General features: G+C 41.1%; 1 protein-coding gene across 5 annotated transcripts in view; it reads right to left on the reverse strand.

Annotated features, from left to right (window-relative positions):
- The window catches only part of asic2 (acid-sensing (proton-gated) ion channel 2), a 132,887-nt gene that overhangs the window by 38,086 nt on the left and 70,516 nt on the right, over window positions 1-24,285 (reverse strand). The window contains exon 1 of one of the 5 annotated variants that reach the window (XM_086055526.1): window positions 21,621-22,966. The exons of the other annotated variants lie outside the window; for them this stretch is intronic. Coding sequence (XP_085911652.1) covers window positions 21,621-22,289 — 669 coding nt within the window. The 5' untranslated portion in view covers window positions 22,290-22,966. Of the gene's footprint in view, window positions 1-21,620; window positions 22,967-24,285 lie in introns of those variants that run through there. 5 annotated transcript variants of the gene reach the window in all.

The following is a 24,285-nucleotide window of genomic DNA, read 5'->3' on the forward strand; positions in this document are numbered from 1 at the left end:
AGAGGAATTAGACACAGACCATATTCACAAAACATTACCTGGAATTGTTTTGGCAAAATGTGCTGACTCATTGTCTGAATGACGCACGTCCCCCAATTCCATCCCGGTGCCTTTCACACGGAACGACGATGACTTTTAGGACAGAATACAATGTTTTTATAGTCTAATATCAGTCTTTCCATGCAAAAAAAGCAACATTTTCACAGCTCAATGTGCACAGTTTTGTGGGCAAATGACATTTTTTGTTCCAAAACAACACCTTTGGGTCATTTGCATTTGTGATTTTTGTATCTGGAAGAGCATTGCTGAAAGACTTTGGATTGTGTCTTCTGCTCTCTAATATAGAGAGCCTTTTGGGGCCCAAATTCTAGTGTTTCAACGGCATGTGATTTACACAATAAGATGCCTTTTAAGGGAGGATTGTAATATTTTTTTTACCTTTTCCTAACAAATTGTGTTTTTTCAGGCAAATACTAATTCAATTTCACAGCTCAGGGGCAACACAAAATCGTGTTTTAAAATATTACTTATAAGCTACCATTTTCCTTGCTAAATATATATTGCACGACAGATTCGGGAAGCGCCCGAGTGTCTCTGACTTATTTTCCGTGGCTTAGTGTCTTTTCAGTTTCCCGCGTTGGCAAGCTTTGAGCTGCCTAGACAAGAGTGGTCGCGGCAGCTCTCCCATTCAAACGGCCGCTTTTCACTTTGCCGCTCTGACAGCTGCGAAAGAGCGGGAGCAAATAAATAAATCACCGCCTCTCCCAAAGAGACGTGGCACTCCCGATAAGGAGGATTTACTCCACATGGACTGCGGCTGTTGCGTCTTTTCTGATGATGTTTAACCTCGACCGGTGATGATCCTTCTCATACAGCATCTTCTCAGGATCTGCCGCAATAACACAGTCACCGAGGCACGCCATTTTGGGGCTTTTACTTTGGCCAGTGATGACTGCAAAGTGTTATTGTCATGACATTTTCATTTTTAATGAATTCCTTGAGACAACAAGAAAGAAAGCAAGACAGCAAGAAAAAAAGATAGAAAAAGAATGAAAGAAAGTCGACAGCTGTACAGATAGATCAGTAGACGAGTTACAGGCGTGTTGGTAGGGATGGGATTCCAACACCAGTTCGTATTGAGAACCAGTTCCAGTAATTCGATTCCTAGGAATCGGTTGTTTGCCTGCCTGATGTTTCTGCTTATTTATTCCTCTTGCACTGCAAATCAGTGATGACGCCAAATGTAAGAAGAGTATTTTGGTTTAGAATTTTTCCAACACGGCATCAAGGACAAATCACTCTAAAGTATGACTATTTCCCACGAAAAGATGATGGCGGAGCTACTTGCAACACTTGCAAGGCTTTAATTTTGTCAAAGTGGGACATAACGAGATGCATAAAATTCTACCGTGCAATAAAAACCTCTATCGTTTATCTCGTTATTTTGATGTGGCGGGTATTTGTTAGCTTTGTTGCTCCACTCGTAGTATATCAGATGGTTATACAACAACCGTTGCCTTTCTATTACGTCATCTTTGTGCCTCAGTCTTCAAGCGCGAGTAATCGATTTACACTCAATGCAACTGTTCCACTAATGTAAGAGTTGGATTATGCATGGAATGATTGGTTATGCCTGGAAAGCGGGCGCAGGAAGACATGCTAAAGAGCCGTGACAGTTATGTTTCGCTGGTCACTTGTGAGCCGAGTTCAATAAACAGGGTCTGTGCAGTGGGTATGTGCTCCAAGAGAGTTTGTGAGATTGTGTGTGACGAGCGATTTTAGACGCCACCGACATTGACAATGAAAGGAGGTTGCATCACCCACAAATTGTTTATGGCACTGCCAGATTTGTAGATTACAATGTAGACAACAACACTGTACACTACGTGAAAACTCGTACCTTTAGTTTATTGACTTTTTACATCTCTTATCAACTGAATTGTTATTCTTTATAAAATGTGTTTCATAACTGCTTAGAGAAAAGATCAGAGAAAATTGCCACAATGTAATTTTAAGGAAAAATACTATACAGAGACATACAGGCGTTACAGTCTCCTCCAAAAGTATTGGAACAGCAAGGTCAATTCCTTTGCAACAAGAGAGTGACTCACAGAAAACACAGTGCCAACACAACAAAGGGGGCAAAAGTAGAAAGTCTTATACTGGCTAAGTCATTCACAAGGCCTCAACCCAGTACAACATGCGCTTCACCTCCCGAAGAGGAGTTTTTAGGGAGAACCCCTCTGAAATAAACAAGAACCGAAAGAGGCTGCAGTAAAGGCCTGGAAAAATAATTTCAATGGAGAACGCAACAGTGCGGTGATGTCAATGAATCACAGGCTTGATGAAAATGATTGCAAATAAGGGTTACGTCGCCAAATATTAAACGTTATTCACTTTAATTTACTAATGTCCGTTCCAATACCTTTTGCTCACTCTGCTTCAAACAAAAGGTGCTCTGTCCTGAGTTGTCTAGGTGTAAATACCATGAAATAAAAGCTGGAATTCTGCACTTTTGGGATTGACCACACCGTTCCAATATTTTGGAGGGGACTGTAGATGAATAATAGTTAGGTAGGTAATACAGTCAGTAGGGGTGTGATAGATGAGTAGGTTGGTAGTGATAGATGAGTACAGAGAAATAGTGCAGTAAATATGATCAGTGTGACAGCTTGGCCTGTTTTTCCCTCTCACCAGAACATGAGAAGAGTTGACACCTGTCCACATGCATCAAACATCAAACACGCCTGACGCCTCGCAGCACCCACGTCTCCGTCGCGTCACCCGCGTCCCTTTATGAGTGACGGTGATGTCACTGTGACATCATTGGCGTGACGCACACAGACAGAGACACAGACGGATCCCCTTGGAGAATCAAAGATGCGCCGGCACGGCTGCACTGTTCCACTCAGACGCTCGTGTAGATCAGAGGGCATGAAGGTCGGAAGCACTGCAGGTTAAAAACACACCGCAGATGCTTTATTCCTATTTCAACATGCCGCTTATGAGGTGGAAGAAGGTGTTTACCACGCACGGGTTTAAAAATATATAATCCCACATAGGTAGATAGGTAAATAGCTGAAGTATTTGGTAGGTCGGTAGGAAACTGGATTGGTGGCTAGATAGTATCTGGGTTGGTTGGTGGTTTAAGTAGGTATGTAAGTAAGTTTAGGTTGGCCATGCAGCACATCCGCATCCACGCTCGCTGGCCTGCTTGACTGTCCTCCGCCCGGCATGCACAAGCTCCCAAGGCTATCTGGTTGACCCTGCCAGAAGGACATCATCGCTGTCTATTGGAATGCTCCCATCCCCAAAACCATCACTTTTCAGATTATTTTATTTTATTTTTTTCCACAATGGCACATGCTTACATAACAGTTTGATAAAGCGCTCATCGATCAATCATTCTTAGAGAGTTAGGTGCAACGATGACAAGTTGCGTTACGGATTTTTTATCTGACAAAGAGTGACTTTAGATGCCCTACATATCAGACGCCACAATAATGTAGATAAACTTATCCAACTTTCCAAAGATTTAGTAAGCAATGATCTGATAATTTATCACTTCAGTTGTATTTTAGACATAATAGTTAGTTTAAAAGCGTTATATTTGAGCGAAACTTAAGCCAATTTAGAAATTGTTTTTTTTTCAAACAATATTTGATCAAAATCAAATTTAGATAATAATTCCAAGATGTAATGGAATTATCAAGTATTAATACTTGGTATCAGCAAGTACTCACATGTAAGTCCTTGTACTCGTACTCTGACAAAAGTGATATTGCGCATTCATTGTAGGTTGGTAGCAAGGTGGGTTGTCAGTGGGTAGTTTGGTAGGTCAATGGATAGTTCGATTGGTAGATGAGTTTGTTTAGTATGAGGTTACGGCACCTGCCTTGTTTTACATATGTAGTGTGCAGTTTCAACCCTTTCTGCCAAGTCCACAGAAAAATGTGTGTCTTTTCTTACCGTTTTGTCACATATTGCCACAACACGGCTCCCTCTGCACTCCCGCAATGCTTCCAAAAGCCTGCAGGAGTTCAAAATGGTCAACAGATGTTTTGGTGCTCACTCGAGGAGACCAGACTTCGTGTTTTTTTAATTATTTTTTTTATTCACATTTATTTCACAGCTGTTCAACTCTCAGTTTAATCACAGCCAAGCTGGCAAAGATACTGCACTGCTGACAATCTGAATTTAATGCTCACCTTCATGATAATGGTGATGGTGAAGACTGGGAGGCGGACCTTTCAAACAACTAAGGCTGTGTCCAAACTCTTAAACTGCATCATCCTTCAAAGACCAAATTCGAAGGCCACATGATGTAACTTCAGGCGCCTCCACCATGAAATGTTTAATTTGTTTGAGCCTGGCTATGATGTCATGTCTTACAAGATACAATGCTACGGAACACAAGATGAGACAAGCCAGCTCGATGAAAGAAAAAGCAGGCACGGGGCTCCTGTTAATTACAACAACTACATACAGCCTAATGGTGAGTTGTGATTTTAAAAAAAGTCTTTATGTGAAAACAGTCGGTGGCGCAAAAGAGGTTGGCGACTCTGAGAGTGCAGTAAAATATCAGTGACATTATCGATTAATACAGTAGACTACAAAGACTCTTGAGTTGTTCAACTCCTGGTACGTAGTTAGTTTGATAAAACTGTAGCATTATGCTAATTACACAATGATTAAATGAGATTAAAATCAGGTATGCAAAGACATAGCTGCTTGCTGTGCAGTGTTATTTATTTTTTTACTTAATCATACGATGCAAGTCATTAACTGTCAGGTTAGTGACAATGACGCTTGCGCTGCCCGTTTGGCCCTCATTGACTTGCAAAAGATAACAAAAGCTTCCTGGTGGGACTGCAACCATCAACATAATGATCTGAATACTGTGTAAAATATTAATGTGCGGCTTAAGCTAATTGCTTGACATGCGGCATATGAGCTGCGCTTCATTAGCTGGTGCTGTCATTGTCATCCCCCTTCGCCACTTCCCGCCTAATGTCGAGTTTGAGCGAAGGTGATCGGGAATTATTTAACGGTAGTCTGCGGCGGGCAGGCGCATCATCACAGAGCATGGCTAATGAACGCTAGCTCCATGGGACACACTCAAAATAGATGAAACACGACAGAATGAACACAGAGTGATGTTTGACAAGAGCCAAACATCCCTGCTGAAGACTTCTTGACATAAAGATTAGCATAGTAAGTAGTTTAATAAGACAAACTATTCACAATATTAAATCAAAAAACAAAATAGCTGTATTTGTCGCTATGTCCATATATAAGCAGGCTGCGTCCTGTTTCATGAGGGAGGATGTCACGACTTTACCATTTTGAATACTGGAACGGGGTCCACAATTCTATCGTAAATTAAATGGCAAGTAAAGAAAAACATCTTTTAACAAAAGCAAATGACATGGTTTGTGTTTGTCAATCAATTTATCGGTGGGTTACTTTATAGTCCACAGAGGGTAACATGACATACGGTGACATGACGTAACATTTGGGATTCTGGAATGGTAGGTGGGCAAAAACAGAAAAAAAACCAAGTTCCATTGAGAAGCTACTTCTTGGTTCACTTCCATTGGGAGTCAAATAAAAAATTTAAAAATCAAATTGGGCGGATTATACCATTTGAATCGTGTATCGGAGGAGGGGTTCACTTGTGCTTGAACTCTCAACGCCAAAAATAAAAATCTCTTTCATCGGGGGTTCATTCATTCATTCATTATCCAAACCGCTTATCCTTACGAGAGCCGTGGGGGTGCTGGAGCCAAGCCCAGCTGTCTTCGGGCACACTTTCATCTGGATTTAACACCAAAATCCTCCATAAAGGAAAGTGTGTTGGGTGGTTAAACAACAAATGAGGACAATATTGTAAATTTGGTGTTTGGAGGAGGTCACAAATCCCCCACCATATACAGAAGGTTTGCCCCCAAATCCCCAACAAAGAAGCAGCATTAGCCTCAAATAAGCAGCGCAGTTGAAGAACAGACCACTAAGTCCCCGTTGCTACTGGGATAGACGACAGCCGCCCAGATCTATTATATATGAAATGACAACCCGCAGGCGGAGCGGTCACTGGGGTTAGGGTATGAGTGACAAAACAGTGGCCTGTCAGCGGTTGCCGTGAGGCTAACTGGTGCTGACGCTATGGAAAAAAAGCTTAAATAAAAGTCATGCATGTGGTTTCATTTCAAGTGCTAACAAAGGCCATCACCTGAAAGTAATTACGATTACAGAGGAACTCGAATGGTCACCAGGAAGAAAAAGGATTGTAATAATGTTATTTTAATTAAGATTTTTTTGATTTCGCTGGATCACCCTGTGGGGGCGCAGTTCCGCCATTCAGCGCTTTTCTTCTAAAAAAACTTCACTCTTAGAATTATGCTACAGGGGAAAAAGGCTGAGCGTAGACCTCCGCCAAGATGACTTAATTTCTGAGCCCTATTGACATCTGTCACTAACCAAAAAAACACCAATGTAATACAATTATAATACGATAATACAATTTATGTTCAATTAAAGTGGAAACCTTAATGTGTTCCAGTTTCATGTGACAAATCTGATTCTAGTGCTAGCACTGTTTAATAATTTTTTTAAAATGTTGAATTTGACATTTGGTGACTCCACAGGGTTGTGTGTGTCCATATTTATATAGTAATAGCACTCAAAGGACCAAAGGACACTTAACCCTGTCTCTTCACCACACACACTGCTTGAAAAGACAATGATGAGTCCTTTAGTCGAAGTCAAAGGTCGGAACAGACATGTGGACCCGTCACATCTCAGTGACGTGCGTTGGAATACTCGGGCGGAATTAGCAGGGGACAAAGTGTCAGCACGGTACAAGGAAGGTGCGGGACCGCCTGAAGCGTTACCAAGGCAACGCTGCTTATCAGCATCAGACTCGGGAGATGGACTTGGGCGGGTCAGCGTGGGGACAAACGAGCAGGAAGTGAATTCAATCTGTGAATGTAAATTATTCACATTGTTTGGTCACCTGTCCCAGTGTGGCTGCCAAACCCAGTTTGACTAAGCAACTTGAAATTCGGTAGGCATGTCTATCATGAGTAGACAAAAAAGTCTCACAAAGCCATGGCCAAAAAGAGACAGGAGATCTGCCATTTTTGGTTTGAAGCAGAACTTGTAATTCATTTGGGCTATTTCCAGGATTTGGATTTTGTTCCATGGCGACTAAATGTGATCCATCTCATATATTAGACTGGTGGTTTTCAAACCTTTTCCACCAAGTACCACCTTAAAAAATATTTAGCTCTCCAAGTACCAGCATAATGACCAACACTGCGATATAGTAGGAACATAGTAGCCCTAAGTGTTCATCAAAAAGGAGGCAGAGATTTTATTCCTAGTATTTATTAAATATAATTTATTGTAAGATACTGTAAGATTATGCGCAATTTGAACATTAGCAATGCGCTAATCAATAATGATTCAATGTATTGCACAAAAAGGCCCCAATTAGTCATGGCTGAAAAGACACAGGAAGCCTGACATTTTGGTTTGAAGTGGCCATTTTAGGTGCATTTTGTCCTTTTCTAGGGTACCTTCAAAGACAAATTCCTCCAACAAAATTGTCCGATTGTCACCAAATTCAAATTTTGCATACTGAGCAGATGAGTAATGCTAAAATACGAGGAATGTCAGTTTTCCTTATTGCGAAGTATAATGACTCTTTGTAAAACACCAAACTAGAGTTATTCATCTCCACAAGGTCATATCTTGACCAAAAAACTTGTGTGATGGTCTGGCCCTGAAAACATTCAAAGGCGCTTCCCAACTAGCAGCTTTAATTGTGTTTGTATATCTGTTTTAGTGTGCTTTCTCCTAACGACTTTTAGCAACTAATTTGGAAACTTTTTGCTCTTCTTCTCACGCAGATAGCTCGAATTAAATTGCCGCTCTGTTGCTGAGGCAGACCAAGATCCCCCTCTTGTTATTCATGACTCATGTGAAGTGAGCTTCTCACTCCGGGAGCAAAAAAAAAGCCAGACAAATATGCTCAAGCTTTGCCTGGTTCACCAAACGACCGCCAAGACCCTCCCGTGTGATTTCTCCCGCTCGGCACGCAAATTACACCCCGAATGGTCACCGCGGAGATTCTGACGAGCATTTGCGAGACGGATGCCAACGCCAAGTATCGTAATCCGCATCACTCGTCGGGCACAGGTGGCGCCGGCTCATTACGCCGACTCCCACGGGTGTCTTTGGCAGGAGTCAGGAAATATGGACGCCCTATTAGCACGTCTCCCGCTGTGCGGTGTTGCGACAGCGCGGATAAAGACACGTGGGAGGCAGTAACCGAAGAACCGCATAGCAGACCGAAACTAGCGGAAAAGTGGCAATCATTCATGAATGAGGCCACGAATGCAAACAAACTGCAGTGAAAATTCACTAGTGCTTAAAATAGCTTACATTAATAGTTTAAGCCAGTTGTCCCAACCACGGCCACAGAGAGGTACAGGAAAAAAACAAAACATTTAAATTTCCTTTTAGCAAAGCAGAAATGTTGCATTGGTGATTACCGTCCGAACATCAGCCCCTCGCTCAGCAATTACACCCCAATGGGGAATATACAGTACGTGAGCAAACCCTTATACTGTATAATCTTCTGCGCTCAAAGTTCGTCAAACAACCCAAGTTGAAGTTAGCCCCTGCTCACACTCTACTGCGGTGTGTGCCCACTTGATGGGTGACTAGGCACTCCAGAGTCGGGACAGACCGTCCATGGTTTTCAGGGCCGATATCGATAAAGGTTATTTGTAGTCAATGAGGCCGATAACCGATATTTGGAGCAGATATTCTTAAAAGAGAAAATATTGACGCCACAATTTGAAATAAATACTAACTGCAACTCTTAACTTTGTTGAAATGTCTTTCAGCATACAGTGTATTTATTGAAAATTATATATTTCATATTTGCATTTTGAAAAATCTTAAAAGACACCTTTATTTTTATATTCGAACAAAAAGTTCATGGAGCTCCCAATATCATCAGCATGTCCTAAAAAGCTCAATGAAGATCTTAAACAAGTAAAAAGCTCTCTATCCGTTTCGACAGAAAATAAAGTTCTTTGTTTTAGTTTCAAACCAAAACAAAAGTTGCAGAGAATTCCTGGGTTAAGCAGCATCTCCTAACGGTAATTGACAATTTTAATAAATGCTTCCCTGAAGTTAACACAGTTTTACATCTATCTCTTTTTTTTTTTTTTTTTAAAAAGGCCGATGCTGGTATTCATCAAAATGTCGAATATCAGTGCCGATAATTGGCCTGGCTGGTTTATCCTTACTCTAGAGACACTATTTGGACACAAGCAATTAAATAGACACTTAAATGACTTCAAACATTATCATGCTGTCACTGCTGCAATGACATCCACTGTATACTCTGCTGTATGCAAATGAGCTTCGATCGAGAAAGTTTCGTCCCGGCAGTGCTGTTTGACATTTCTGTTGGGAGGAGCAGCATGTGTGCCGCCTCTGGAGGTTACTTAGAAGGTCACAGAGACAGATGTGTGAGTCGGAGTTTGGATGAACTTGTAAAGTTTAAGGCGTGAAATTTGTTGGGGAATGTTTAGAAGGTGAATAGGACAGAGATTTCAATGCGGGTATACAGAATTTGAAGGTAAATCGGAGCATCTGAGTGTGGGACTATCACACACAAAAACATTTGGTCAAACATCTGACCGTGCGGAGTTTGACGTTAGAGGTTCACGTTTTATGTCAAAATGTGACACAATGAGCTTTAGAACAGAATATTTCTGAGATGGGAGAAATGGCAAATCATCACATTTCGCCACCGTGGTCTGCCCACAAGCAACAACAAAAAACTTTAACTTGTCTTCTTGGGACTTTGTTTCTTCTCATGATGGAAGCTCATGTGGAGATGTTTGTTTATACACACAGTGGGGTTCAAGGGTGAAAAAGAGGGGGTTTGTGGTATTGGGAAGTGAGCTGTCAAGCAAACAGAAGCCATCGCTACGAATTACCTCCTGTTTTCTTTGCAATGACTTGTAAAGAAGATCGCAGCAGCGAGAGCCTCAGCTCATTCAATTATTTTCAGGAGCTCAACAACATCTCCTTGTTTCTCTTACTGTTTAGCTTCACTTTGCGCCTTCCTCTGTGAAGCCTCTCTAAGGACATTAATGTTAACGTGCTAAAAACGCACTGAATGTACTGAGTGGGTATTGAAGTGCGGGCCAAATGCTTCTTGTCTCAAGGCTGCGAGAGCAAAGTTGGAAGGTGCCAGAAATCTCTCATCAAAATTTCTTTTTTCCTCTCATTTGGGAAAAAAAAAAAAAAAAAAAAAAAAAAAAAGAGTACTGGCGGGGAAAAGAACTAGACACTTTTTCTCATTTTTTGACAGATAGCACCGATGTTCCTCCGGTGGGATCGTCGCCAAAGGGCTAAGTTGCACGACGTTGATAAAGAGTACAAAAGACAAAGAGGCTGCTCCGTCACGGCGTCTTGTGTGTGACCAAACCTCACACGGTCTCAGTGCTCATCAGGAATGCGAACGAAAGAGGCGAGTGTATGGGGAAAGATAACGCAAGCGCCTTTTCCATGACAGAGGACAGACTGCCTGAAATTAGAAAAACTCACACCCTCACATCAGTTTAGGTTGTAAAACATGAGTGGAGTGGTTATTTGTATGAGATCATATGATCAGCAGGTTCAAATCAGGCTTCACTTGATGCGAAAAACAAAACAAAAATATTCGGTTTCATCCAATTGATGTTTTGTGTGACTTAAAGTCTGTTTTCCGCTTACTGACGCATTTCCATTGTCAACGTCGGGTACTACGGGGTACGATTTCTAACCACAAATATGTCATGGCCAAATACCACCCATTCAAAATATGTGGCAGTACAATTACTTTTCAAGGAATGCCGTAAAGTGCAAAGAATGAATACAAATACAACAAAGTACTTCATAACATTCAAGAAGTATGCCTACCTTTTATCCAGTAAAAGTATTGCTTAAGTGGAGGACAAGAAATGAAAGGATTTCATCAATAGCGGCAAGGGAAAGCTAACGTTATAAACAATGACATCATACCATCGACGTTTTCATATCATACTATATGCTAGCATATTATTATATCGCATAGCTCTACTCAGTAAAGCGCTATTTATCTTCATTAAAAAGGTAACAAGGTAAATGGAATGGATTAATGAGGTTTAAATTTAAATGAGGAAATGTTATTTGATACACTAAATGCCACCACCAATTTTTTTGTCCTGTTATAAACCAATTTTGCTCTTTATTTTGCGACGTAATTCCATTTTTTCACTAGATGGCAATACATGATTGTGTTTAACTGTCAATTTGAAAGAAGAAGATAAAACAGTAAGTGTTTCAAGATAAACCTCATTTTTGCTGGATTAGATGGAATGGAATGTCTCAATCCCATTAACCTGCGTTTTACCCCGAAAGAAAGCAACGGTTCTAGCTTCATTTTATAATGTAAATAATGGGGCATGATTAATGATTTATCTTGAGATAAGTTCATTTTGTTAGTTTGAAAAGAAATGTTTCGTTTTAATTGTAAACAATCGGTGCACCCATACTGTTTGTACAATATTTTTGTCTCTACCTCAATCTTTGATTTCACTTCTTGCGGGGTTGGTCTGACATGCAACACGATGGGAGGGGGCGCTGACACTGTGCGGATCGAGTAAATTGTGTTACGAGCTTGGTCACAGAACAAATCAACAAAGAAAACAGCACTACTGTCTAACAAAATCTTGCAAAATAGGAGTTTGTTCAAATAAATGTCTTTTATCCCAAATGCCAATCAGTGCATTGGTGCTTTCACGTCCCATCGCCTTCAATGAAGAGCCAGAGGGGAGGAGTCGCTCACATAACTCTTGTCGCTCTTTAATTGCATCGCGCAAAACGAAAGACGCTTAAGGACGACGGGCCGATTAGCGGTGGTCATTTGTCCCGCTTGGCCGGCTCCTTCTGTGGCTGTCAGCAGCAGCACAAGGAATCAACGGGAACGCGGTGACCCCGTTTGACAATAACACAGGGGCGTCATCGAGTCCGAGTTGACAATTCCTCTCGGAAGCGATGAATGGTCGCTTCTGCAGTCAATGACATTGAATTAAAAACTTTCTGGTTTTAATAGTCTAATTCAATAAAGACATCATTAAGATCAAACAAATTGAAATAAAGTAACTCAAGTTAACATAAAATTTGGCATTTAAATAGGGATTTTATTTATTAAGGGGCGGGGCAGTATTTAAAGCTACCTGGCCCTGAGTGAAAAAGTACTTGCCCCCTAAACATAATAGTTTGGGCCACCCTCAGCAGGAACAACTGAAATGAAGCATTTTCTATTACTAGCAATGAGCCTTTCACATCTCTGTGGAGATATTCTGGCAACTCTTCCGTCCAAATGTGCCTTAATTCCGCAACACTGGAGGGTTTTCCAGCATGAATTAAAACTTTTTATGGTCATGCCACAGCATTTCAATCGGACCGAAGTCTGGACTTTGACCACTCCAAAACCGTCATCAACAAAAAACATAAAGCCATTCATAAGTTGACTTGCTTCAGCTTAAGGGTTTAAGGTCATGAACTGGTAGCTGAACATTCTCCCTCAGGATGTTCTGGTAAAGGGCAGAATTCATGGTTCCATCAATCACAGCAAGTCATCCAGGTCCTGAAGTGTCGAGGTAGCCCCAGACTAGTGAACTACCACAATCATGTTTGACTGTTATGATGTTCTTTTTCTGAAATTCTGTGTTACATTTACGCCAGACACACACCCTCCAAAAAGTGAAACTTTCAGCTCATCGGTTTTCCCAGTCTCTTCCTCATTGTTGATTCATGAACACTGACCTTAAAACTGAGGCAAGGGAGGCCAGCAGTTCTTTAGAAATTGCTCGGGGTTCCTTTGTGACCTCCGTGAAGAGTCGTCGCTCTGCTCTTGGTGTAATTACTACAGGCAGGCCACTGCTGGGAAGGTTCACCACTGTTCCATGCGTTCTCAATTTGTAGATAATGGCTCTCACCATGGGTTGCTGGGGTCCTAAAGCTTTAGGAATGACTTTGTAACCCTTTCCATACTGACAGATGTCAATTCCGGTATTTCCCATCGCTGCTTGAATTTCTTTGGCTCACGGCATTTTGTTGCAGCTTTTTGAGATCTTTTAGTCGACTTCAATTTGTCAGACAGGTTATGTTTAGGTGATTTCTTGATTACACAGGTCTTGAGGTAATCAGCTTTGGGTGTGGTCAGTGAAAATGAACCGAAAAATGTTATTAGCCATAGTAAGATCACGATTTAACAAAGGGGCAAGTACTTATTCCATAAATGGTCAGTTATTAAAATTAAAGCTTAAATGAACACAAGAAATTGGGTCAAAACAATGCAAATAATTGGGTTATTGCACTATTTTATTTATTCATTTTATTTATAATGCTAAGGATACTGCCGTTTCCCAAAAATGTATTAATAAGTGAAAGTTTAGAAAAATATGTCTTTATCTTCCTGCACATCACTCTTGAAGTTGACATAATTTCAGCAACAGTAACAGTAGGGGATGATGGGCAAAAAAAAAAAAGGGCTGAATTAAGCAAGGGCAGAAGTTGATTTTAGTACAGCCCACTAATCAGCCCTCATGCATGTGCCGTGGTCACGAGGCAGCCAAATTTAATCTCAGCCTACTTGGTGACATCTGCATCTTAACATGGCAGGAAGGTCATTGTTTGTTGTGCGGTCCTCAGTCATGGTTTCATAAAGTCGAATGCATGCGTGTCCAGAATTTTGCTCGGCACATTCATGGTGGAAGTGAAAACAAATCTAAATTAAAAAAAAGTAGTGTTTAGAATTGTACTTTTAGAATTGTATTTTTAGACATGAATTGAATGAATAAGACACCAACGGCAGTCTGCAAAGTGGTGTCAGTAACAATCACTCTGATTGGCTGTCAGCCAGGAAATGCAAATCAGTCCATTAGATAGATGAATTTGTAAAATGGTATACAATTTATTTCAGTTCTTTAAACCAAGCCTTGCTTCTGGTCATCACCATACAACTGTCTCACACTTTCACATGTGCTGTGATGAGTTGTGGGTCCATCTTGAAAAGTGCGTTGAGATATATTGACCTCTTGAGGAGAGTTGCGCTCAACAGTTTTCTCCAAGCAAGGTAACCAGAACCACTCTGGTAATCATAGAAATGTTCCCGTGGATTACAGTAAACACAAAGTTAATATGGAACATTATTTGGAGAACGCACAGTTCTTGTGAAGTGTCACATCCTACAATGGTGGCAGACTAATGCCTTTTTTTTTTTTTTTTTACGATTCCAGCACTCGTCCTGTCCAGCACACACGCTCAGTTACAAGGCAACATGTTTTCAAAAGATTACAAATGTGTGAAGTACTTACCAAAACAGTGTGATAAATGAAGAAATCCAAATGTCAAAAGTGTTGTTGACTTGACCACGATGCTGCGTGTGTAGACGTATGTCGGTTGGCTGTCATGACCGGCAGTCATACTTAATTAAATTGTACATCTGCCAACTGTGTATGGGCCTGTAAATTTGATTTTTGACCCAACATAAAACATTACTGGCATATAACCCAATATATAGTTAATTTGAATCAACAACTGGGTTAATTTATAAGAAATAACCCAGAATTTTGACCCAACACAAACAATCCAAAATTTGGGTTAATGAAATGACCCAACTGTTTTTAGAGTGTAACAAGGCATTAATTTGACATTTTTAAGACCTTTGGAAATCCGATTGAAATAAGTGTTATTTTTGGGATAATTAAGGAAAAATCCAAACTGCCGACATTCTATCCACTATAGCCCCATTTCTGACTCTACTTTCTTATATTTGATGCTCGTGTGGGTGTTTGCTCCCCTACGGACCTGAAACTGAATAAATATTAGTGTGGTGGGCGTTGCAATATAATGTAAATATGCCCTTTGCCATATGTGTTTCTTTGAGGTCAGGCGAGGAGCATTCACTGCTACCGTCGCAGTAGAGAAAAATGTTACCATTTTCACTCGCGTCGAGACCAACACAAAGGAACAATAACATTTTTGGCACAGTAGCGCCTGTAATATCCTCACCATTTAAGCAGCGGGATAACTAGGAATGTGAACCACGTCCTATTTCATCATCCCTGTTCAAGGTGTCATTTTTCACCTGAAGACGGAGCTACTTGGCCGCGACGTGGAGATCCTAACGGCAAATTAGAGACCATTATTTTCAATCAAAACACGGAGAAAGCTCTTCAGTCATCAATACCAGAGTGGGAAATTGGATTGCGGAGGGCGAGGGCATTAACAAGATTGCAGCAAAAGACTGTAGCCCGGCGTGTGTTTACTCTGATTCGTATCGATACAGCACACTGTCTCACCTGGTGTAAACCACTGGGGAAAAAGGTTAGCACAGAACACGAGGAGAATGGATCCTTCATGACTGCAGATGTGCATTTACAACTCGACACGGTGACATTCTCAACACCACATGCAACGCCTCTTGTAGTACCTGACACATTCACAGCCAATCCCAGACTGAGAAACAAGTCACAAACACAAAGAAGATAATCTTACATCTGATTGTTCCACTTCCGACACAGGAAAAACGGGAAACCATTTACGATCCGGTGAGTGCCTCATTGGTCTCTGAGCAGAAAAAGGTCCTCTGAAACAAGTCTGTCAAGTGGCCTCATAATTGGCAGCCCATCTCTAACACCAAATCAACTGGCCACAGACCAAGTTGGCAGCTAATTTGGATAGCATTCGCTATTAGGGCTGCCATAATTAGTTGACTAATCACGACCACAATCAAAATCGTCGACAATTAATTTTAATCGTCGACGCGTCGTTTATTTATATATTTATTTATTTGGCACATTATTTTTTGCTTGGGAAATATCAGCACTCAACACAAAAACGTATGTGCCACTCATCGGCATCACATAATAAAACTCATAATTAAGTTTGTTGTAATATACTATGTTATAGTGCAAAAAAAAGTCTTCCTTTTTTTGTTACAGGTGCATACCACATTTTGATTGTGTAGATCAAATTACTACTTTTAAATGACGCATACTAGTGAAGAAAAACAAAACCTTTTTGATAGTTTCAATTAACACAAAATTAAAAACCAATACAAGTGTTTATTTTAGTTTTCTTTAGCACAGAGCATTTGTCCAATTTACTCCTCTGATTTCACTACCTCCCGTTAAAAAAAAAAAAAAAAAAGCCTTGGTGCCCAAGAAGCATGAAATATGTGTACAAGTACTTCTTTTTGTATTCATAGATAATTTCACTGTATTAAGGCCCTGATGCACCAAATGGACGTCGGAGGTCGTGAAGCGGCATGGCGTCTTTAAGCGCCGTCTTATTGGTGTATTGACCACTGTTGGTGAACGTTGTTTTGGTGTATCAGGCAGGGCCTTTAGTGCAACTCTACATAGTGTATAGTTTGGGTTCAATTTTAAAGCGCACTAAAGAATTACAGCAAAAAATTTTAAGGCCAGAGTATCGCCATCAATTTAAGTCGCTCCCTTATTTACAAAACATGTCAGGAATGATGGCTTGAGTTGCTAAGTTTAATACAAGTTGAATATACTACCGTCTTGTCTTCATGATTAGTTTGTACATAAAAAAATTAAGCTGTGAGCAAATTATGCTTATTATAAAAGCAGTAGCTTGCTGCTACGATTTGCCGGGATTTATATACTATCCGATTCGTCGACTAATCGCGACTACTGTTAGTGATTAGTCGACTAGCAAAATAATCGTTTATGGCAGCCCTATTCCCTATCACATAACTTGCCCCATTTCCAACACATTTTTGAGTTCAGAAACAGGCATGGCCCCAAGTGAATAACCCTGCGGCTGACCGTCCCACTTCTGATACCAAAAACTAAGCAATTTCATTCCAATCCAATGAGCCATGTTCCAACTCATCTCCAGGATTAAAAATGAGTCTCCTATCCTCAGGTGGCAAACCTTATGACAGACCATCCCACTTCTGACACTGAAAGTCTGAAAGAACCTGGACTGTGCCCATACCAGTGTGCATAAAGTGTCACCTGCATCTTGATTCAATGATAGATCACCTGTTCCAATACCTGCTTTTCAGCTGATTATTACGCTTCCGACGCCACTGCTCACTCAACAGGTAGCCAGATGTACACCTCCCTAATGACGGCATTTTCTATCACACTATCATTCTAACTCAGCGCCACATTCAACTCAGATGTTTCAGAGTGGATAACCCCATAGCTGACTTGTGATGCCAAACGCTTGTCAGCATGGAAAAAGCTGCACTCTTGACTGCCTCAAGGGACAACAATTGCGGACATACCTGACACCATTCATCAGTGTTATTCTCCAACAAAACTGGCATATCCATTTCAAATCAAATGTGTTGTTTTTGTCTGTAAGTTGCAGTTGGCCATAACCTTCACTCCCTTGTTTACAAATAGATCGTCTCAGTGGCAGAGGTGTCTATTTGACGCAAACAGGTTCAAAGTGATTGCAGTGTTTCCAATAGAAACAACAGGCTTAAATAACAAATGCGAAATACACAACTCCCCGCAGGGTGAGTCATGATATAAAAAATATAAAAAAATCACCTTGAGTGCTTGAAGATAGCGAACTTGCAGTTATTAGATTTCTGAGGAGATGGTGCGCTGCTTACCTTCGGGCAAAAAAAAACAAGCAAAAAAACAACAAAAAAAGTTTGCTTCCATGTGAGTTGCTGAGTGTGATGAGGCGTCATGCCTTTTAATTCGTCGTGGTTGGCTGGTAGAAGAGGTTCATTTATGTCTATATTCAAGCGCGGGTCTCCCACGCTGGTACTTCTCGCCTGAAAGTAGAGACCAGCTCAAAAATGCAGCGCAAATATATTTATTGATCCTCCACTTCTTTGTTTCCTTTTTGTCTTATTCTTCCCCATAATGAGATAATGTACGATTCCTGGTGAGGCTTGGTATAGGCCAACACGCTTCCTGTTTAGTCAGGAGTCACCCTGAGTGACAGTGCTCCAAATGCTGTGATAACAAAAAAGACCCCAAGGAACATGTGATTTACAGGTGGTCGAAGGTTTTAGAGTTAAACCCTATAGAGCAGGCCGCAGCGTATGGTCTGGATATTTTACACTATCCTGAATTTGTTGCAGTACTTAAGCTGTATTTTCCCCAAACAATTGGTTATTTAAAATGCATGTATGTATTATTTTGGTCATTATTTACTGATGTCAATAATTGGTTAATTTATTTAATGTGAATAATAAAATAAGTATTAGTAAAATTAAAAAAAAGAATGGACATTTATTGTATTTTAATTGGTTGATATGAAGGTACTATCATTAAAACACTAACCTTTTCCATATTTTACATGCACATTTTAACTTCTTCATCTACGAATAACCTGGACCGTCTGTCGGTTTAAAAGCCCCTCAAACCAACAAACGAGTTGTTTTTCAGTCGACAGCAAAAAATAAAAGACCTCGAGGAGTCCTCGCTAATGAGATCAGCCACAAACCACACAAGGCCCGTTAGTTCTATGAAGAAGTTTGCCCACGACGTAAGGAAGGAAGCAACGAAGGGTAAATAGAATCATAAGCTAAGCAGGCAAACATTAGCAGGTTGGAAAGACAGTAATAAGGTGAAGATCTGACATTTAATAACATTCATGTTGGACTAGAGGTGCGGAAAAATGTGAAGTTGACGGATTCAGACTGGCAAGGTAAATCTCCAGACTTAAACTCTGTAGAAGGGTGGGTAAACTTCTATTCTCAAGAGCCAGTTTTGATTTTTAAACGGACAGATCAGGAAACTCATAGGTAAAAATGTGAAAAAGTGAACTTTTTATGTACAAAAACTTGGTCTTGTAAAAATGCATGCTAGCATGTAGCTACCTAGCATTATCGTTCAGGTAAGGGTGTAAATACATGACATAAGCAGTCCGTTTCAATAAGGGTTTGGATTAAAATGTATCAGCTCTGTAGATTTAAAAAGCAATGTCCTAAATTATGACAGTAGGAATATCCGAAATGCCACCATTGTGCCGTTTCACAAATCACACAACACATGACCTCATTTTCAAAACAACTTTGTCAAAGCTAACTCCATGATGAAAAGCAGCCTGGCGTTCACATGCCGAACTGAAATGCTGCTAATGGAAGCGTGTGCTGATTATTAGAGCCATTTCAGCGGCGGGCTGATGCACCTCGTGGGCTTTCGGGCTGGCAGCGCACAAACAAAACAAGAATGCGAGGAGAGCAGGAAAAAACATAGTAACGCCTACACAGGGTCCACCTTTTTGTTTTTCTCTTCGGCAGTTTTGACCACACGGGAGCTTAAGCCTTATAAGTGAGAAGATGCCAGAAAACATTGAACGCCATGCTGGGTGTCTATTGACGTTTCAAATTTCAGTTGGTACTTGGAAAGGTAAAGTCAAAGAACGGCTAAGTCAATCTCCTGACATAAACCCCAAAGAGCATGCTATAGCTTAAATGTTAAAGATAACTAGTCGTTTATCTTATTTAGAGGTGTAACCAACATGAAAAAAAATGTGTACTTCTCAAGTCAATCTTCAGACTTAAACCCTAAAACTTTGTTTATAGTAGACAGAAGTGCAACCAACATGAAAACTACTCAGCTATCTATGGGTGTGAGGAAAATAATTGTGAAGGCAAGGTGGAAGGTTTGAGACTGGCCAAATCCATCTCCAGACATAAATCCAAAAGAGCATGCATTTTACTTGAAAAAGGGAGACTCACAGGAAAGCCCCCAACAAAGCAAAAATAGGAGAATTGGACTCAATGTTGCAATACTTTTGGAGGGCACTGGATGTGTACATGGTCAGTTTTTTTGTTTATATACCTCAGTTTGTGGCTTTTTTTTTGATTATCTATTTTTGCGTACTCCAGCAATACCTTGCTTTCTAGGCTTTTGAATGAATGCGGCTTGGACTAATTTTGCGCTTGAAAGCTTTAACGATTTACTGTAACAGGAAGTCCAAACAGTTTGTGCCCCATTGATTTACACACGCTTTTAAGGACTCCAATCATTACAAAAGCGGTAACCATTTAAGTGATCCAGAACATCTTAGACACTAAAAAATGTGGGTCTTTGTCGGTATAGACTACATTTGTATAAATTAGAGGTCTAACCAACATGAAAACCAGAATGATGCCTATGGGTATAAAAAAGATGTTGAGAGGTGAAAAAGGTGTTGAGTCTGGTCAAGACAATCTCCGGACTTGAAAACCTTAACGCGGACCATGGATTGCTTGTAATTGACCAATGATGACTATATCTGGAATGACTACATTTATGAGTCTATGGATGTAAAAAAATATCAAGGCGTTTTCATTGGCCCAAGTCAATTTCCAGACTCTACCATATTGAGCATGCCAGTGATGACACATACTGTAAATGGCTAAAGCTTTGGAAGGTTTTACACTGGTCAAGTCCACCTACATTATGTCTGGCAAAATTATGCAAATGCTAAATCTGAATTTACTGCAATAATCCTGAAAGTAAGAAAAATGTGCTTTTCAGTAAAAGCTATAATATTTGTTAATCAAAATGCATACTTTTTTTGTAAGAGCAAGATACTTAGCACTTTTTCATCGCAACATTTGTTTATGTTTGGGGTACATTTCTACAATGTAATGTAGTAACTCACATGTTGTAATGTGTTATTAATTTTGCATTCTTGAGTTGCGCGGGTAGTAATCAGGGGCACAGCATGTAACTTGCAATGAGCTTGTTACATGCTAAAAACAAACAGGCGGTCACAAAACAGAACACAAACCTTACTTCTTTCACAAACAAACAAACATCAAATAAGGAGTAAGTGTATCCGTAGTATAGCTAAGACACCTTACACCAGCCTTCATATGCTTGCCATGTGTGCCAGTTCCACGCTATTAATCAAATGGTTCTACAGTATGGGCAGCGTGTAATTGACATAATGGGTTGGAAATGGCCCGTAGCATTGCTACCAATAATGCATACATTTTTTTTTTTTTTTAAAAGATGACAACAAAAGCTGTGGAAAGGTTTTCAATTAGCCAACGTCTTGGCTAGTCAAGACTTAAACCCTAAAGAGAATGCCACAGACGATAAATGACACCTGATGACTAAAGCAGTGGAAGGTTTTAGACAGGTCAAGTCCATCTGAAAACTTAAACCCGAGAGAGCATGACAGTGATTTTTGTATAAATGACCCGTGATTTACTGAAAATGTGAAAGGTTTTTGACTGTCCAAGTCGATCTCTAGACTTAAACCCCATCAAGCATGGCACAGATTACATGTATCTGTAGAGGTCATGTAGACCCATGATGAGAAAAACTGTGCAGAGGTTTAGACTGGCGAAGTCCATCTCCAGACTTACAGTACAGTAAACTCTTCAGCATCTGCTGCAGATGACATGACTAAGTGTGAAGTGGGTTGGTTTAGATAGGCCTAGTGAATCTCTAAATTTAGACCCTATACAGCATAATGATGAAAGCTGAGAGAGGTTTTAGATTGGCACCCCCAGACTTCAACCCAATAAAGTATGACATAGATGTCTTATGGAGTCAACTTACAGATGAGAAGTTGTGAGCCCCACAAGGTTCCCCTCTGTACTTGCAGGAGAGCAGCATGTCATCCAGCTGGTGGCTCAACCGGTCCATGAATTCCAAGTTGGTGCCCTCAAAATTCCGGGGCGGCAGGAAGAGCCTGAAGTCGGATAGCTTGCCGAACCAGCCCACTCGGTCCTCCTGCAGCAGGTCCAGCACCAGGGGTCGGACGGTACGGTTGGCCAGCAGCAGGCCCAACCAGTGTCCGGCAAAGTACAAGTCGCTCTTCGTGAGCTTGTACAGGCGGATCGGGTTGTTGTTGCAGATGGTGACCACGGGGAAGGCCAGCTCCTTGGCCCATTCGGTGTGCACCCGGGTGTAGGTGGGGAAGGACATCCAGTGGAGTAGCCTGTTGGAGGACCAGGACAGCAGCAGGCCCAGGGAAGTGGACAGTGCCAGGAGCCAGAAGACTCTTCGGCCAAGGGAGCCGCCAGGGACGCACACTTGCCTCAGGCCATGGAGGCGCGTCCGTGACAGCAGAGCAAAAGTGAGCGCCCGGGTTGTCCCGCGGCGCCGGGTTGCCGCTGGGGACCGGTGACAGCGCCCCTCTCGGGCCATGACCGCCGCCCACAGGGCACCTACAACCGCGGGGACGCCGTCATTTCCCAGCCCGGCTTGCGGGGCTGCGGCCCACATGTAGCTCCAGGGTAAACGGTAAATCCACACCCGGATGAACACCCCGCTGGCTGGTCAGGGACGGACACTCCCCGCGAGGTACCCTTGTGCTGGGTCACTAAGCAGACTTGTTGGTCCCTCCTGACGCTGCCGACTCAGCGGAAAGAAATTGAAGCGCGTCCGCCGCTGCAGCTTGTGTGACAGCGAGCGAGAGAGGACGCCAAAGGAGGAGGAGGAGGAGGAGGGAGGACGGAATACAAACCAGGGGGGGTGGGGGTGACAAACGTGAGATGGGAAGGTAATGAAATCAATGAGAGCAGAGCGGCTTCGTTCAGGTTCTTTCGTCTACGGCTTTCAGCAACAGCGACTGGACTCACGGAAGCTGATTGGCAGCCCGCGTCCGCTCGGCGGTCTCACTTTCGTGACTTCCACGTGCCGCTCCTTGCTTGGACGGACGATGCCTGGCAAAGCCACGAAGGTCTCGAGCGCAAAGCTGACACTGAAATGACACTGGCGTCGGGGAGGAAAGCAACCACAACAAAGCAGACGAGTTTGTCCTCGCGAATCCTTGGCTCGTCTTCTAAAAATACTCCAATCCATCAACTCCTCGCTCCTCCTCCTCGTCTTCTTTCCCCACTTTCTCTCTCTCGCCTTCACTCGCTGTCTTCCTCTCACATTTGGCTCCGCTTTCCCTCCTCTTCTTCTAATTCCCGCAGCACACGCCGCGCGATTTGAGCGGCCGCCCCCCTCCCCACGCTGCCCCCGTTCTTGTCGCCGCTGCGCTAAGTTGCTCAAGGCCCCTTTACCCCACCACCCCCCGTCCTTGTTTGTCTGTCGCCGCCGCAATGAAACATGACAATGTGCGTGGATGGCAATGTAATATAAATAATTAAAGAAAAAAAAAAAATCACATACAAATATGCAATAAAATGTTTACAATCATCTTTCTTGAGATTGGAAAGTAGTGGTAGTAGTAGTAATAAAAGTAAAAAATACATATACGTAATAAATTACAAATATTTATCTTTATGTTTAAGTAACTAAATAATGAAGATACAATGATGAAAATTACCTATTTTGACAAACAAGTTCATAAATGCTGAAAGTATGAATTTAAAATATGATAACATGTCAATATATTGTGATAATCTATAATCAAATAAAAAATACTGACAATACAATATTAAATAAAAATAAATATAAACTGAAATAAATATCCAAATCATAATTATAAAAAATACATAATATACTACCTATAAAAATGAATAAATAATACATAGAAAATACATATACACAAATACTGAATGTAAATACTATACATAAATGTTAAACATAAAAATTAAGCCCCCCGCTCCCACCCAAAAATAACACATTGAATCAATTAATCAAGTATACATAAATAATCCATATGAAATAAATCTGGCTTTTGATTCGTCACGAGATACGGAAAAATATTCGGCTGTGTTCCGGTGTCTATTGTATATAGTGTTTTGTGTTCATTTATTGAAATTACTTGTTGTATTTTGGCTATTTTGTTGTTGTATGTAAAGTGCTTTGTTACAGCTCTAGCTGTTGTGAAATGTGCTATACAAATAAAATTGTATTGTATTGTATACAAACACACTAGTGCACTACTTGCGATTGTGCATTTATGTACCTTTGCATGGTTGCTTGCATACTTGCATATTGTGTACTGCTACTTGTGTGCTTGCATACTACTCGTGTACTTGTGTGTTTGTGTGTACAATTTCCATGTTTATGTAATTGTAATTGTGTTTAGTTGTGTGCTACTTGCGGCGCCGTACTCTCACTAATGTGTAAAAATAAGTGCAATGTTGGAGCTATGGTATAGTATGAAGTAGAGCAGAGCGCTAACAAGGGGTTAGCGCTATAGCTTCAACATTGCACTTATTTTTACACGTGACAATGACTTCATGATGTAGTTAAAGGCAAGGCAAGTTTATTTGTATAGCACATTTCATGTACAAGACAATTCAAAGTGCTTTACATAAAACAA

Source organism: Filicampus tigris, chromosome 16, assembly GCF_054856515.1.
Source record: "Filicampus tigris isolate MCC_2025a chromosome 16, RoL_Ftig_1.0, whole genome shotgun sequence".
NCBI lineage: Eukaryota > Metazoa > Chordata > Actinopteri > Syngnathiformes > Syngnathidae > Filicampus > Filicampus tigris.